Source organism: Hevea brasiliensis, chromosome 14, assembly GCF_030052815.1.
Source record: "Hevea brasiliensis isolate MT/VB/25A 57/8 chromosome 14, ASM3005281v1, whole genome shotgun sequence".
In the NCBI taxonomy this organism is placed as follows: Eukaryota; Viridiplantae; Streptophyta; class Magnoliopsida; order Malpighiales; family Euphorbiaceae; genus Hevea; species Hevea brasiliensis.
In genome coordinates this window covers 16,401,052-16,419,370 of record NC_079506.1, presented here as the reverse complement: position 1 = coordinate 16,419,370, position 18,319 = coordinate 16,401,052, and the positions used below count along the sequence as shown (strand labels likewise).

The following is an 18,319-nucleotide window of genomic DNA, read 5'->3' as shown; positions in this document are numbered from 1 at the left end:
AGATTGGGGGGTTTTGTAACACAAAATCAGAAGAAATCAGAAATTAAAGAACTAAATATGAAAATCTCAATTTAAACAAACTTCAGTCCAAGGTAATTCTTATTCTAATGCATTGATTCGATCATAGACAAAAGAAATACAATTATATCTTATTGAATACTTAACGTAGATTTACCAAACAGCGAGTTAAACAATTAACTAGGATCATAATCAATAAAACCTAATTGCTATTCATGTTCAATCTTACACAATAATTACGGATTATGAAGATGAATTAGTAATTGATCAAATCAAACAATTAACTAATAGGCCTTTTTAACAAATAATTCAACAGATCAAAAACAATTAAATCAAAAAACAATAGATATTCAAAAAGACATAAATTAAATTAAGAACCTGGTCTCACAAATCATACATAAGAACTTGAATCCCTTGAACTGAATTAAAAACTTAGCCACTCATGTTCATGGCTTACAGAAAAATAAAGAAAGATAGAGAAGAAATCTAAAAGAATAGAGAACGAAGGTGTTCTATGGAGAATGAAGGTCTGAATTGGATGACCTTAGCTACTGCCCAAAGACGTATTTATAATAAAAAACCTAACCAAATTAGGAAAAGTTTTGAAATTCAAAAGACAGATTTTCAGCCTGCATTCACGTCTCCAGAATCAAGACTGATTTTAAGCAACTTTCTTTCCGAATCTGCCCCTGCCCTCTTCAGGAAAGTTATAGCCCTATTTCTTAGCTTTCCAATGGGTACTCATGGACCCAAATCCGAGGTCTACATCCCAAGTTATGGCCCAAAAATCGAGACTGGTTCAGACAGATGGTCCAGCCCATTGTGACGACTTCATTGCCATTTTTTGACAATTAAAATGGCCTCATCTCACATCCAGCCCTTTATAGAAGTTGTAAAGATGGCTCTTAAGGTTCAATTGGGCTTGGGCTTGCTTCATTTAGACATCTGAAACTCCATATACAAAATAAATACCAAAACTAGTTGTGACACATTAAGTTTGGGCTTTTGCAATAGATCCATAGCTCATTTTGTCAACCTTGGAGACTGATTTGGGCTTTGGTCCCTCTTTATCATTTGAAGTGGTCTATCTTAGCCTTTCAATGGATTAAACAGCACTAAACTTGGAGACCTACAACTTTAGAAACGCTTGAAAAATACAGCAAAGGTCAAATGCTGAAAATTTCTCCATTTAACACAATTATTTCACAACTATCTAAAAATATGCCTAAATGATAAATATATTTTAACCAACTGAATTAAACATAAAAACACACTAAAAACACTAAATGTGATGGGAATAAAATTAATAAATTATGCACTTATCACTCCTGCATCCAGTAGCTTTAAAATCTCCTTCTTCACTACCTCCATCATCTGTGGGTTCAATCTCCTTTAAGCTTCTCTACTTGGTTTAGCCTCATCCTTCAATAAAATGCTGTGCATGCACACTGATGGACTTATACCTTTGATGTCAGCTATTGTCCATCCAATTGCTTCCTTGTGTACTTTCAGAACTCTAATCAATCTGTCTTCTTGAATCTTTGTTAAATTACTTGAGATGATAACTGGAAGTGTCTCATTGTCTTCCAAGTAAACATACTTCAAATGTTCAGGTAAAGGCTTGAGTTTAAGAACTAGTGCCTGCACCATAGAAGGTAATAATTTTGTGTGAGATACAGGTAAGTCAATCTTTGATACTCCATATCTTTTTTGAACAGGAGGTAATGACTGCAATGCCATTACTGCCTCTTAAACCCCTACACTTAATGGTTGATTGGTACTGACTTCTTGAATTCCTTGACTAATCACTACTTCTAACTCATCGTCCATGCTTAACTCAAAAATATCCTGCACAATTGTATCAACAACATCAATAGAAAAGACATAATGATCATCAGTAGGATACTTCATGGCATCAAAGATATTAAATTTGACAGTCTCTCCATCAAACTCCATAGTAAGGGTACCATCATCCACATCAATTTTTGTCTTCGCAGTTTTTAGGAAAGGTCTTCCAAACAAAATCAAAGTTGACTTTGATGTGGGAACACTATCCTCCATATCCAGAATGTAAAAATCTGCAGGGAAAATCAATTCTCCAACCTGCACCAACACATCCTCAACTATGCCCAATGGATAAGCATTAGAACGATCAGCTAACTGAATAATGACACTGGTTTCTTTCAAATGACCCAAATTTAAAGTTTGAAAAACTGAATTCGACATAACATTAATAGATGCTCCTAAATCTGTCATTGCACGTTCAAATTTAGAATCAACTATTCTGCAGGGAATAGAAAACGAACCTGGATCCTTACACTTAGGGGGTAATTTTTGCTGAATTAATGCCGACACATTTTCCCCCACACTGATCTTCTCATTATTTCTCAACTTGCGCTTTGTAGTGCATAATTCCTTAAGGAATTTAGTATACTTGGAAACTTATTTGATCGCATCAAGTAAAGGTATATTCACCTCTACCTTCCTGAAAGTCTCCAAAATTTCTTTCTCTTGTTCTTCTTTCTTATTTTTAGCCAACCTGCATGGGAATGGAGGAAGAACGAAATTATTAACCTTATTCAGTTTAGGTTCAGTATTTACCTCAACTTCAGGAACTTCAGAGTCTGTTTCTCCTTGCTTCTTTTTTTTCATTGGCTCATGTGGAGTTTGGTTATCAACTTCTTTTCCACTCCGCAACAATATAGCACTCGTATTTTCTCTAGGGTTCATGACTGTTTGTGATGGAAGCTTTCCAGAACCTTGAGCTTCAAGCTTGCTCACAGATGAAGCTAACTGACCAATCTACCTCTCTATGTTTTGAATGCTATTTCTGGTCTCTTGTTGAAACTGTTGGGTATTGTTAGCCAAGGCATTAACAATTTCATCAAGTGACATACCTTGATTTGAGGGAGGTGGAGGTGGTTGATTCACTTGTGGTCTTTGCTACTGGTATCGATTTTGCACCGGTTGATTCCCATAACTCAGATTGGGATGATCTCGCCATCCTGGATTATAAGTATTCGAATAGGGATCATACCTGGGTTGTGGCTGTCCATAATGTCCTACTGCATTAGATGTTGCATTGATTCATCCTCTTGTAATGCAGGACACATGTCAGTAGCATGACCCAAACCCAAACAAATCCCACATACCTTAACAGTTTACATATTCCCTACAGCTAACTGGCTCACCAAAGAAATTAAATCATAAATTTGTTTCTCAAGCTTAGATGTAGTTACCTCATTAACCTTCATAGGTGTGTGATCCATTCTCATTCCAAACTGCTGAGAATTTGCTGCCATGTTAGCAATCAGCCTCCTTGCCTCTTCTGGTGTCTTGTTAACCAAAGCTCCTCCACTAGCAGCATCTATCATACTGTGGTCCATTGGTAGAAGTCCCTCATAAAAATACTGAATCAAAAGCTGCTTACTTATTTGATGATGGGGACAGCTTGCACACAACTTCTTAAATCTCTCTTAATACTCATACAAACTCTCTCCATTGTACTGTCGGATGCCACAAATTTCTTTTCTTATGTTGGCAGCACGGGAAGAAGGAAAATACTTCTCCAAAAATATCTACTTCATCCCATTCCATGAGTTGACAAATCCAGAAGGAAAGTAATACAACCAATCCTTAGTTGTGCCTTCCAGTGAGAAAGGGAAAGCTCGAAGCTTGATTTGATCCTCTGAAACTCCTTGAGGTTTCATGCTGGAACACACAACATGAAATTCTTTTAAATGCTCATGTGGATCCTCACCTGCAAGACCATGAAATTTAGGCAACAAATGGATTAGTCCAGATTTTAACTCAAAAGCAACATTTAAAGCAGGGTATTGGATACACAAAGGCTGTTGGTTTAGATCAGGAGCAGCCAACTCTTTCAAGGTTCTAACAGCCATGGTTTCATTTTTGGAATTTGACTCTGACTGCGAATCCGAACTTAACTCCCTTGGAGATTGGACTCCTCCAGATGTACTCGGAATCTGCTTAGCCTGCTTAGCCAATTTTCTCAACTGTTTAGTTATTTTTTCTACTTCTGGATCAAAGATCAACTCACCAAATTGAGAAGTTCTTGTCATAAACAAAAAGAAATCAAAGTAAAAACAGAAAAATGCCTCAAAACCCTAGAAAGCAATCGAATTTTGCCTCAAGATGGTGGGGCCAAGGAATCCTATGGATTGATTAGTCTTGATCAGAGCGTTGTTTCCTTCAAAATAAGTATGGGCCACCCTCCAAATTCAACCAAAATTTTTAATGAATTGTAACACTGAACAGTAACACCATAATATTTTTTTTTCTTCCGAAAACCTGAAAACAACAACACTCCACAAAACAAAGTTAATAACAAAATACCCTAACACTAAAAACACAAATTCCAATAAACTTCAGTCCCCGGCAACGGCGCCAAAATTCTTGATGGGTGTTGAATCCACCAGAAATTAAATTAACTGAAATTATCAGCTATAAAATATTTTCTGCAGCAAGTGGTAAATCTAGGTCGAACCCTAGAGACTGAATTACTAAAATTTCGTGCACTTGTATAATGGAAAAAAAATATAAAGATTGGGGGGGTTTTGTAACACAAAATCAGAAGAAATCAGAAATTAAAGAACTAAATTTGAAAATCTCAATTTAAACAAATTTCAGTCCAAGGTAATTCTCCTTCCAATGCATTGATTTGATCATAGACAAAAGAAATACAATTATCTCTTATTGAATACTTAACGTAGATTTACCAAACAGCGAGGTAAACCCCTGACTTCCCTATACTCATCAATTCGAGCCCAGCACTCTTATTGACTCTAATTATTAACTGAATTGGTATTAAGCAATCCTCATCAAATTAATAACTGCTTGAAGAAAAGGAAGTAGTTAAGCTGAACAACAATTTATGAAGTATAAATCATTTAATTCACCCTATTGTTTTCTTAGGTTATTATCGAAAACTTGGATTATAATCAATAAAACCTAATTGCTACTCATGTTCAATCTTACACAACAATTACAGATTATGAAGATGAACTAGCAATTGATCAAATCAAACAATTAACTAATAGGCCTTTTTAGCAAATCATTCAACAGATCAAAATCAATTAAATCAGAAAAAAATAGATATTCAAAAAGACATAAATTAAATTAAGAACCTAGTCTCACAAATCAAGCAAAAGAACTTGAATCCCTTGAACTTAATTAAAAACTTAGTCACTCATGTTCATGGCTTACAGAAAAATAAAGAAAAAAGAAGAATTCTAAAAGACGAATGGAGAGGCTGCTCAATAATCGTCCTTCAGTCGGCTGTTGCCTGTTCTATTTATAATAAATGGTCTAGGGTTAGGTTTTTAGAGTTTCTGTCAAAAACTGCAACTGGAGCAAAATCAAGAAATTGATTATCAACGGATACACGGCTCGTGTATCACTACATGGCCCAAGGCCGTGTAACTTACTGGAGCTGAATGGGTCTATTTTGTATCGGCACAGAAAGTTACACAGGTCTCCAGGATTTACACGGGTCAAGTTACACGGCCCGTGTACTTTGTTTTTTCCTCGGCCTCTCTGGATTTCTTCTGGCAGAATATTACACAGGTCTGTGGTTGTGCTTACACGACCCGTGTACTTTGTATCAACAACAATTTTCAATCCTTTGACCTTTCCAAGCTTCCTTCTACACTTCTATGCTCTGGAACTTCACCAAAACCCTGAAAAAAAATATAGCAAGAGTCAAATTAATGCAAATGCTGAAAATTTCTCCATTTAACACAATTATTTCAACAACTCTCTAAATATATGCCTAATAGATAATTATACTTTAATCAATTAAATTAGGCATAAAGATACCCTAGAAACATTAAATGTGATGGAAGTAAAATTAATAAATTATTCACTTATCAGCAGCACAAGTCAAGCTGAAAGTCAAGCATGAGCAGAAAAGTCCATTTTACTCCAAGTCTGTCGAGATTTGCTGAGGGTCTGCTTAACCTTAAACAGACAGTGCAACCACAGGCCAAAATTTGCTGAAGAAGCTGCTTAGGATAAGCAGTACCCTAAGCAGACTGCCCAAAAATTGAATGACTCTGCTGAATTGGACATTTCTACACCTCATTTCCTACCCACTCCTTGGCTCTTATTCACTTTTAGGGCAACTTTTTGAGACCATATAAATTCGTCATTTTCTAGTTTTTGCCACAAGAGAAAACGGGAAGAAACAAAAGGAAAGAAAAAAATTATAAATAGAGGGAGGAGGAGGATGCCATTTTTCTAAGGGAGGAGCTGCTGCAACCATCTTTTGGAACTCCAGAAATCAGAGTTTTGAGTTTTTCTACCTGAGTTTTTCTATTTTTAGTCCTCTTATCATGTTTTTCTTTACTTTTCATCAATATTTCTTGTAAATACCAACATGAGTGAGTAAACTCTTTGGATTTCAGAGTTGGAGAAACATGTTTTAGATTAATTTGTGGATTTTTGACTGGTTATTTCCATATTTTATATAAATATGAGTTTTGATTCCTTCCTTGTGTGTTTGATTTACTTACCTAATGTTGGTACCCATTGGGTATTGTGTTAATCTTTCATTGAATGACCGAAAGGTGAAAGTCATTGATAGATAATCAAGGATTGGAACTTAAAATTACCTAAATTTAGAAATAAACTAGGATTTTAAGAGGAATTAATGATTGGTTACAAAACTTAATGGGTTTTAAAGTAATCAAATAACATACGAAAGTAGGTTTGGTTATTTTAGAATATACTTTGTTTGCTTGAAAAAGATATCAAAGGAATTTAGAATCAATCACCTTCAAACTCTATTTTTTCTAAAAAATTGGAATACTCAAGATAAATTTCAATTAATTTGTGCATAAACCTCCAGCTCTGGAATCACTTTTAATATAATTAAACTTTGATTTAAATTATTCGTTATTAATTTAGTTTAATTTCAAATTAGATTTAGAATTTATTTGCTTGCTCTTTACCCATTCCAATTAGATTAATCAATTTACTTTGCTCATTTACATTTACCAATTATTCATCAATCATTAGTCCAAATAATCATTTCATTTATTGTTTGGTACTCAAACGACAAATCCTCGTGAGAACGATACTTGATTCATCACTCTATTACTTGAGACGACCTGTATACTTGCGGATAAACCCAACACCTAAATCTCCAGTTTTAACTTGAGAGAGTGGGAGTGAAGCCCTCAATATGAGGAGCATTGAAACCAAAAAGCTCCCTATGAAGATCCAAGTGATGTTCCTGTAGGAACTTGGCAGCACAACATATGTGCCTGTTGTAAAGGCCACCACCATTGATATTGTAGCGATGACGGTCAACCAAGAAGCCCAGATAAACAACTGAAAGAACGTTCTCTTATTTCCTTGCATTGCCAACATGAACTGGATAAGCACAACAGAAGTGGAGAACACAAGTGCAAATCCATTTGATAGAAGAAACACTTGAAATGCTGCTTTTTTTGATAATACTGCAGTCCCTTTATCAGAAATGTATCCACCAGGAATTGTGAAACCGGCTGCGAAAGTTACTGTTGCAATGAGTGTGGCTACTATCAGGTGGGAGTCTTTGGCTTTCTTGAGTTCAGAGATCATGCCCTCAACTCTTTCCATTGTCTTTGAGTCATCTTCTTGGATGATCTTGTTTCGACGACTTCGTTTACATCCAGCCCTTCTCAAGTTTATTATTGTACCTCCCTGCAACATGATTAATTAATTAATCGTAAAAATTTTCAAAATTATATGCTAATTATCAACTACTTTCCCGTTGATAAAAAGATGACACAATGGTCACAATTCAATAAACAAGTTAGTGTAAAAGAATTGAATTATTAAACAAGTTATTCAGGTTCGACTATCCAAATATTCAAAATTCAACTTGATTTTAATCGAGTCAAGGCGAACTCAAATACCTCCAATATCATATCAAGCTAAGTTGAAGTATGAAAAATGAAATTCCCCAATTTCAAGGTAAAGTACTCTAATTTGTGAATGAGATCATGTGTGTAATCGTTTAAGTCGTCGTACCCTTGTTAAACGAACTTTCACATTGTCAGTTGTGGCCAAAACAATGTCCAGAGCAGTCAAGTTCTCCTTATTAATAGCTTTCATATCAACAAGGGGATGCCGCATCAGAGTTTTACAGTCGAACCGAAGAGCAGCAAGAAGGTGGAGAGGTGTGTTCCCTTCATTATCTTTCTGATTTATGAGATTGGACATGAATGAATTTTGAAGAAGAGCACGCAACCCTTCGGATCTATAGCTCTCCACAGCAAAATGCAGAACATTCCGGCCTCTGTCATCGACAAGTTCGCAGCAATCTGGACAATGTGATACAATGCTTTTCATAACTTCTACATGTCTGTCGCCCTTGCTAGCAGCAATGTGAAGAGGGGTCTTTTTTCCATCTTCATCGCCAATGTAAGCTGCAGATTTATCAGCATCTAGTAGCAGATTCACGATTGACAAGTGACCAAAGTGTGAAGCATGGTGCAGTGGAGTCCATCCTTGTTGATCAATCTTTTTGGTGAGATCAGTATTGGTTTTGCTCAATATTCTTCTCGTCATTTCTAAACACATTGAGAAGATGTAAAATTCTATCCAAGAAGGCAAGAACATGTACATTTTATTCTATAATGAAATTGAGTAAAAGGGCATTCTCAATGTACAGGACTCTTCCAAGGGGCATAGGAACTTGGGACTTTGCCCCAGGTGAGAGGCGTTATCACCAGGCTAATAATTAAGCCTGCGATTCTTTCTCTGCTTTGCAAGAGTGCTAGGGAAATTAAAGATACTGACTACTAATTAAATTAATGTAAACATACCTGCATCATTGTTGATTGCTGCTTCGTGCAAAGCTGTTCTACCATTAGGGCCATTGTATTCTGGCGAAGTGCAGGTTTCCAAAATTTCAGACAGAATATCACCATAGCCTCTCTCAGCAGCTAGGTAAAGTGGACTTTCACCAGCAGCATTAGCTAAATAACAATAATCAACATCTTCTTTAGTCAGTAATCTTCGAACCACGTTAAGATGATTATATCTCACCGCTTCGTGTAAGGCAGTGTCTTTTTCTGTATTCATCTTTCTCAGCATCTCCCTTACTGCAGCTGCTCCGCGTTCAAGGTCATCATGCTGGGCTTCTGCGTGTTCAATTAGTGCTTCCACTATGTCGTCATGCCCGTATCTTGCTGCAAAGTGCAGTGAAGTTTCATCTCTTATATTAGCCTGATCTAACAGCGATGGACACTTTTGGAGTATTTCGCACATGAATTCGAATGAATTTGCTGCATTTGCTCGTGCACTGATGTAAATATGCAGAACTGTGTTTTTGTTTGGAGTGAGTAGAAGATCAAGGGGTTGGTCGTAGCCATTGAAGGGACTGATATTGCCTTCTGCTGCAGCCCTGAGCAAATTGGGATCCATGCATGAGATAATTTCGGTTTGCGCTGGGGGATCATCGAAATTCCTAGTCCCTGCAGGAACGTCCTGGGAATTGGAGGAATCCATATTTGCATAGGTAGACTTGCAATTTTTTGTTTACATAGCAAGCCACAAGGAATTTATAATTTAGGGTAAATTTCAATAATTATCCCTGAACTTATATGGTTTTAACATTACAGTTCTTAAACTTTAAAATGTAACATAAAATCTTCTAAACTTTCAAATTTTGCACAGTAAAATCCCTCTAACTTTCAATTACTGATTTTTCAGTTGAAAACTTATTTGAACAGCTCCCGCATGGCTCTTAGTCAATATTTCTCTCTCCTCTCTTATTCAAATTGTAAAATTATTATTTCTGTACCTGAAAAATCATTATATTACAATGAGAAAAAGGATTCAATTTACACATAACTTGAGAGAGAAAAGAGAAATATTGACTAATCTCTACGCTAGAACTGTTCAGGTCAGCGTCTAACTGAAAAACCGACAATTAGCGATTCGATAGATTTTACTATGTAAAATTTAAAAGTTGAAGGGGTTTTATGTTACATTTTTAAGTTGAAGGACTATAATATTATACTAAATAAGTTCAAGGACGATTGTCAAAATTTATCCTATAATTTGCATAGCAGTGAGCTTAGCAGGCAGATTATAAAGTTGTTATAGATCTCCAATTCAAGTTATTATGATCAGATTTAAATATAAATTAATTTAGGAAAATTTTTAATTGCACCAAAGTGTATAAACTCTTTTATATACTCAATCTATAAAAAATTAAGAAATCATATTTTGTAGTGGGATTCACCATATTTTTATAATAGAGTTGACCATTATTAATAATATGTCAATTATTCATTAGATAGGTGTATACACCCTAATACAGGTAAGAAGTTCCTATCAAAGCAAAGTTGTCATTGATGAACACGATTGTATTAATGTTTAGGGCAACGACTTCCTATCAATACAGCTTGACCAAGACTCCTTTGCAAGTCAACTCAAAACAGGAGGAAAAAAAATGCTTTCACATGAACTACAGCTGATTAATGCAAAGAAAAATGACAGTAGCCATATATATCTACAATCAATCTATAATCTATAATTTATATTATATATGAATGTGATATAAATGTGTGAAGAAAAAATATTAGCTTTTTAAAAAATGTCATTCATTTTTTAAATTAATTATAACAATATTTTTATTATTTAAATTAATTTTAATATTTATATAAATTTAAAATTCTTAATTTTAGAATTCATATAAATTTAAAATTCCTAATCTTAATTATACTATAACTTTAATTACACATAAAATTCTATGAGAAATAATTAATTGAAATAAAAAATTAACAAATGAAAAATAAAAAATAGAATTAATTTATATATAGAGAGAGAGGAAGGGCAACATTTGAATTTTCAAATTATTTTTATTATTTACAAAAATACTAAAAACATATTTATTATGACAAATAAATAATTCGTTGCCAATAATGAATATGGCAACAATAATTTATCACTAATTTATATAATTTCATCGCTAATACTATTTAGTGATAAAATAATATGCCACAAATAATTTGAGTAATAAGAGGCTTTTCATATGTTATCATCGCTAATAATTTTTGCAATGAAACATTTGTCACTAAATCTATATAATATCAATTTTTATAATATACTATACCATTGTTAATAACTTTTAGCAAAGGAAAATTGTTGCTAAATATCTAATAATTTCAATTTTTAATATTACAATAATTAATATAAATTAAAATTTTAATATTATTTTCATAATAATTCTACTTGTACTAGAAAAACATATTATAATTATTAATATAGTAATTCTATAAGTATTATTAATTCATTACAAAATATTTAATTTATTTTAATAAAATTAATAAAAAACATTAAATTTTGAATATTACTCTTACTAATTTTTTTTTACCTATTTTAAATATTTACAAACTTATAAATTTTTTTATGAAAATTTTATATATTTAATTAAATAAAAATTTACATTTATATTAATAAATATGCAATTCTAATCCTATGCAATTACAACTATTTTATTTTTTACAGATTTCTGGTCAATTTAATAAATATAGATATCGGTAATGGATAAATTTTAACTAAATATTAAAATTAAATATTTGAATTTTTAATCTATTAGTCACAAATTTATTACTTTTTTTAAAATTATTAATAGTGATAAAAATATTGTTTTAACCAAACTTAGAATTTATTTTTATATATAAATAAATTTTCATTTATTTCATTTTCATTAAAATGAAAATAAAGTATTTTTTATATTCTCAAATTCAATATAACAAATTAAAAATAATTGTAATGGAAAATTTTAATGAAATTATTATAATTGCTTTTTAATTTTGACTAATTTAGGTAAATAGAATAAAACTAATACTAATTTTTCAATTTTGATAAAATTAATTAAAATTTTAAATAAAATAAAAAAATATGCTCAGAATTTTTTTTACTAATTAGTTATTTTTAAATAAATTTTATTTTTAACTTAATAAAATATTATCATTTATAAATTTATTAAAAATTTTAAAAAATAATATTTTTAAAAATAATATTCATAAAAATTATTTATATGTTATTTGGATAATTAATCATTTGAAATAAAAATAAATTTTAATCTTGTACTAAAATATAATAAAAAATCATAATATCAAATTTAAATGCTCACTTGTCCAAAGTTTTATCTATTTAAATAAATTTTATATTATTATTTAATGGCTAAATGACTAAAAAAAAAACCTTTATAAGTTCTTTTAATTTTTAAACTAATATTTTAATTTTATCAATTTAATCTCAAAATTTCACATTAATTTCAATTTGAATAATTAGCCTAATTGAATTACTTAATTGATAAAAACAATTTAAATATTTACCTACATTATTAATATTAGCCAATCTTTTTATTTTTATATTTAACAAGTTATTCCTAAATTGATAAAAATATTATTTTAATTAATTTCTCTATCATTTTGAAAATTATAGTTACATTTATTTTGATTATGTTATTTGTTCATATTTTATGTTTAAATATTTAATTTTTTTTTTAGCTTTAAATTTGACAAGAAAGTGATAAGAAAGATGTGAATCAATAGTATAAGTAGAAAGACAAAAAGAAAAAAAAAATTTAATTTAATTATATTAGATATATTTTTTTTTATTAACATGAAGTTTGTTAAAATTAATAAAAATATTAAAATTATTGAATATATTAATAAAAATAAAAAGAGTAGTTAAAATTGATATAATAAATTAAAAATTTTGAATTATTTTTATCAATTGATGAGTTCAATTGTTTTTAATTCAATTTATTATTAAAATTGAAAATAATTGGCAATATTTAAGATCAAATTAATAAAATTAAAAGTTATAACTAAAATTAATAATTGATATAAAAATTTTGATTTCTTTATCATTTAACCTTATTTAATTATATAAATATATGAGTATTTAAAATTATATTAAAGAGTAAAATTAACATATAATATATAATTATAACAATATATTTTTAAATTATATAATTTAAGTTTTCATTAATATATTCACCATATATACCTTTTTGTTTTAAATATTTCATTTTTTTAGTTTTTAATTTACATTATATATATATATATATATATATATATATATATATATTATAAAAATTTATCCTAACTTCTTACTTATAGTCTACCTTTCTTTCCTAATAATTAATTAATGAATATAAACATATGAATGGATAATTTATGAACTGGTCAAATAATTTTTATAATTTCTTAATTCACAGTAAATAATATTTAACAAATTAAAATCTTAGACTTTATTATAAATCTTATTTTAAAAAAATACTTATATAGAAAAAAGTTTTAACTCATAAATAATTTTATTAATAATAAATAATAATCTATAATTTAACGGCTTAATAATGAATTTTTTAAAAAAATTTTATAATTATAACTAATTCTTTTCTTTTTTTACAATTTTAGCAGGGGTTTAAAAGTGTTTTTTTAACCTATAATCAAAATTGATTTGAATTAGTTAAAGTCAATTGACATTTCATAATTTTAATTGCTAATTTATTTTAATTTTAACTGCTTAACAAAAATAATAAATATTTAAAATAAGTTAAAGTTTTAAAAAATTGAATAATTAGCTATAATAGCAAAAAGTAAAAAAAAAATTAAAAAGTGAAAAAGAGGGAACATTGGGATTTTCAAAAATATCCTTTATTATTTTTATTATTTACAAAAAATACCCAAAAAGTATTTATAAAAAATTATTAATTCTAAAATTCTTATTGCATTAAGATAAAATCAAGCAATAAAACACACATTTTTTTTCTCTTACAATATTTATACTAAATGAAATATAATAACTTTATTAAAAAAATTTAAAAATTTAAACTATTTGAAAAATAACTTTTAGTAAATAATAAATTTTAATTTATAAATCAAAATATTTATATTCTATATTTATGGTGTTTTATTTATAATTTTTTAATCACTAAAGTAATACATATTAAAAGTTTTATTTCATGTATTTTATTTATAATATTTTAATTGACTAAAGTAATATAACTTGTTGATTTTATTTTCTTATAATTTTTTAAATAAACTTTAACTAAAGTAAAATATAGTTATATTAATAAATATTTAAATTTAAATGACTGTTAAAAATAATATATTATGATAATATCATATCATATACGAAAAATTAAAATAGAATTGTAAAAAAATTTAAATTGTAAATCAATGTTAAAATAAAAATTAATATATGTAAATGCACGAACGAGGGGCGAATTTTATGAAAAAAAAAACCCTTAAAATTTTATATTATTTATAATATTATTAAAAATTTAACAGCATGAAAATGTAATTTTAAGCTAAAAATTCCGTTAAAATGAAAATATAACTAAAAAAGTTATTTCTATTACAATTTTGTTTAATTTAAAAGTCTAATAAATCCGATGAGAGAGGATGAAAATTTCGATGGGGAAGAAACATCCAATCCACAAACATACTATCAACCCAACTCGTGTCAAAGGTATGATAAGAAGAGGAAGAGATAAAGCACTCAGATACCGCCATTGATGAACAAGAAAAGTCTCTGTTTTCAGAAGGAAAAATAACTGCCTTAAATCTTTGATCTGATGCCATATTACGAAAGCTGTTTGGGAGAACGTGACTCTCGTTAGATCAATGAAGTTGTTCTCAGCTTATATACGGACAAGAAACACAGAAAAGTAGGTGAAACAGTTACAATTAAAAGTGCCAGATGTCATCTAACCAACAAAGCTTAAACTAGTTAACTAATTTTAAAATTAGATAACTAAAAATAAATTACAGTGACCAAGTCAAACTTGATTCAACTAACAGCATTACTACAGCTCTTTAAGTTTTTCCTTAGTTCGGTTAACTTCATAAAAGTTTTAAAACCTTATTTTTTCAACCCATAAAATTTATGGATATTTATTACAATTTTTTTTTTACATTATCTTATTTTAAAAAATTTTCATACTTAATACAAATTACTGTAAGGGAAATCTTAATACTACAAGAAATTAAAAAAATAACAACAAAAATTACCAATCAAATATTATTGGTAATCAATATTGGTAATCAATAATTACCGATAAAATTTGTTCGTCCACAAATATTAGCATAGATAATTTTTACCGATAAAAAAAATATTATCATTAAATTTATCGATGGACTATTTCATTGATAAATTAAAATTTTTTGTAGGTAATTTTTGTGAGAGATTTTACTCTTATAAATTACCGACTATTTACTGATAATATTTTTTGTTAGTAATTGCCGACGATAACAAATTTTCGTAGCTAATTTTTATTTATATTTTTTAATTTAATTTTTTATTTTTTAATTTAATTTAATTTTTTTAATTAAATTTTTAATTTAAATTAACTTTTAAATTTAATTTAATTTAATTTAATTTAAAATTTTCAATTTAATTTATTTTTAATATTTAAAATTTTTATTATTTTTAAATTAAATATTAATTATTAATTATTTTAATTTAAATGAAAAAGTAATTTTAAATTTTTTAAGATCTAATTGACTTAAAAAAATTACTAGTAGGGCTCAAAGTAGGCCCCACATAGTAGCTATACTACAATTACCCTATATTTGGGATCGACTAAATATAGTTTGTTGGTAATTACCGATGAAAAATTTTTATAGGTATTTATTTTAAAATTTTATTTTTTATTTTTTTTTATTATTACTGACGAAAAGCGATTTCATTGGTAATTACCTATGAAAACTTTTTTTAAGTAAATTTTTTTAGCTTTTTAATTTTTTTTCTTTTTTTTCTTAAAATTACTAACTAAATATAATTTGTTGGTAATTACCGATAAAAAATTTTCATAGGTATTTATTTTAAAATTTTATTTTTTATTTTCTTCTTAATATTACCTACGAAAATCTATTTCGTTAGAATTACAGACGAAAACTTTTCGCAGGTAAAATTTTTCGAGCTTTTTAAAATTTTTCTTTTCTATTTTCTTCTTTGAATTATCGTCTAAATATAGTTCATTTATTATTACCGATGAAAATTTTTCATAAGTATTTATTTTAAAATTTTATTTTTTATTTTCTCCTTAATATTACCTGTTTAAATTAATTTTGTTGATAATTACTGACGAAAACTTTCCGTAGATAAAATTTTTTGAGCTTTTTAATTCTTTTTTTTTATTTTTTTCTTAGAATTATAGGCTAAATATGGTTGGTTGGTAATTGCTGGTGATCAATTTTCGTAGGTATTTATTTTAAAATTTTATTTTTTATTTTCTTCTCAATGTTACCTACAAAAAGCAATTTTATTAGTAATTACCGACGAAAACTTTTCGTAAGTAAAATTTTTTAAACTTTTTAAAATTTTTTTTTATTTTCTTCTTAGAATTACCAACTAAATATGCTTCGTTAGTAATTACCGACAAAAAGTTTTCATAGGTATTTATTTTAAAATTTTATTTTTTATTTTCTTCTTAATATTACCTAAGAAAATCGATTTCGTTAATAATTACTAATAAAAATTTTTCGTAGATAAAATTTTTTGGGCTTTTTAAATTTTTTTAATTTTCTTTTAATATTATCGACTAAATATGAATTAGTCAATAATTACCAACAAAAAATTTCGTCGGTATTTTCTTTATTTGGTTGCTAATTTTATCGCTAAAATTTTTCTGTTCTATTTTCTTCTTAGAATTACAGACTAAATATAGTTGATTGGTAATTACCGATGATTAATTTTTGTAGGTATTTGTTTTAAAATTTTATTTTTTATTTTCTCCTTAATATTACCTATAAAAAACGATTTTATTACCGGCGACAACTTTTCATAGGTAAAATTTTTTGAGCTTTTTAAAATTTTTCTGTTCTATTTTCTTCTTAGAATTACCAATTAATATGGTTTATTAGTAATTACCGATGAAAAATTTTTATAGGTATTTATTTTAAAATTTTATTTTTTATTTTCTCCTTAATATTACCTAAGAAAATTAATTTCGTTGATAATTACTGATAAAAACTTTTCATAGGTAAAATTTTTTGAGCTTTTTAATTTTTTTTTTTTAATTTTCTTTTAATGTTACTAACTAAATACGAATTAGTCAATAATTACCAATGAAAAATTTTGTTGGTATTTTTTTATTTAGTCACTAATTTTGTCGCTAAAATTTTTCTTTTTTATTTTCTTTTTAGAATTACAAACTAAATATGGTTGGTTGGTCATTACCGACAATCATTTTTCGTAGGTATTTATTTTAAAATTTTATTTTTTATTTTCTCCTTAATATTACTTATGAAAAGCGATTTCATTGGTAATTATCGACAAAAACTTTTTGTAGGTAAAATTTTTTGAGCTTTTTAAAATTTTTCTTCTCTAATTTTTTTTTAGAGTTACAGACTAAATATGGTTCGTTAGTAGTTACCAATTACAATTTTTATAGGTATTTATTTTAAAATTTTATTTTTTCTCCTTAATATTACCTACGAAAATCGATTTCATTGATAATTACTGACAAAACTTTTCATAGGTAAAATTTTTTGAGATTTTTAAATTTTTTTTAATATTACCGAATAAATATGAATTAGTCAGTAATTACCAACAAAAAATTTTGTCTGTATTGTTTTATTTGGTTGCTAATTTTTTCGTTAATATTAGGCACCACTTTTACCTATGAAATTACGTCGTCGATAAAATGTTTGTCGGTAATTTCATTGGTACAAATTGATTTAAATTTTATTTCTTTTTTTTATCAATAAAATATCGGTAAATCATTCATAAATTACCAACGAAATTATGTAATCAATAATTTTCATAGTTATTTTTAAAATTTTTTGTAGTATAATTTTCTAGCTATATTTTAGGTAGACCAAGACTTCAGAAAGAAACAAGAAAAGTAGATGAAGACCACAATTTAGTTTAAGTAGACCAAGACATTCGAAAGAAACAAAAAAAGTATAGTAATAATAGGTAGACCAAGACCACGACACATATAGTTTTTTAAGTAGACCAAGACTTTCGAACGAAACAAAAAAAGCATAGCAAGGTTAGGTAGACCATGACCACGGCACATATAGTTTTTTAAGTAGACCAAGACTTCCAGGATAATAATAATAATAATAATAATAATAATAATAATAATAATAATAATAATAATAATAAATAAATAAATAAAGATTTTGCATTTGAGAAATAATGAACCCCCCTCTCCTTTCTTGTTTTTTTCTTCGTAATTGTCTTTAAATATTCACAATCATTGAATTATCCGTGTGAACGAATAAAAGAGGACAAACAAGGAAAAAAGATTAAA

General features: G+C 28.0%; 1 protein-coding gene and 1 non-coding gene across 2 annotated transcripts; one reads left to right on the top strand and one right to left on the bottom strand.

The window, feature by feature from the left end:
• Positions 1-3,450: 3,450 nt before the first annotated feature.
• Positions 3,451-3,557, top strand: LOC131173539 (small nucleolar RNA R71). Its single transcript, XR_009143855.1, has one exon. It is a non-coding gene; the product is annotated as a small nucleolar RNA R71 (small nucleolar RNA).
• A 3,473-nt stretch (positions 3,558-7,030) lies between these two features.
• On the bottom strand, positions 7,031-9,588 carry LOC110672900 (ankyrin repeat-containing protein At5g02620-like). Its single transcript, XM_021835823.2, has 3 exons — positions 8,853-9,588; positions 8,056-8,597; positions 7,031-7,725 (listed from the first exon to the last, which is right to left on the bottom strand). The coding sequence occupies exons 1-3, from the start codon at positions 9,535-9,537 to the stop codon at positions 7,135-7,137; spliced, it is 1,818 nt and encodes a 605-aa protein (XP_021691515.2). The 5' UTR covers positions 9,538-9,588; the 3' UTR covers positions 7,031-7,134.
• Between the last annotated feature and the right edge of the window lie 8,731 nt (positions 9,589-18,319).

Bases quoted from the DNA above. Each gene is read 5' to 3' on its own strand.
- LOC110672900 (XM_021835823.2), bottom strand. From the start codon at position 9,537: ATGGATTCCTCCAATTCCCAGGACGTTCCTGCAGGGACTAGGAATTTC. The intron at 8,598-8,852 runs GTATGTTTACAT...CAATGTGTTTAG, and splicing joins AGCAATCAACAATGATGCAG to AAATGACGAGAAGAATATTG. The intron at 7,726-8,055 runs GTACGACGACTT...ATCATGTTGCAG, and splicing joins TGAAAGTTCGTTTAACAAGG to GGAGGTACAATAATAAACTT.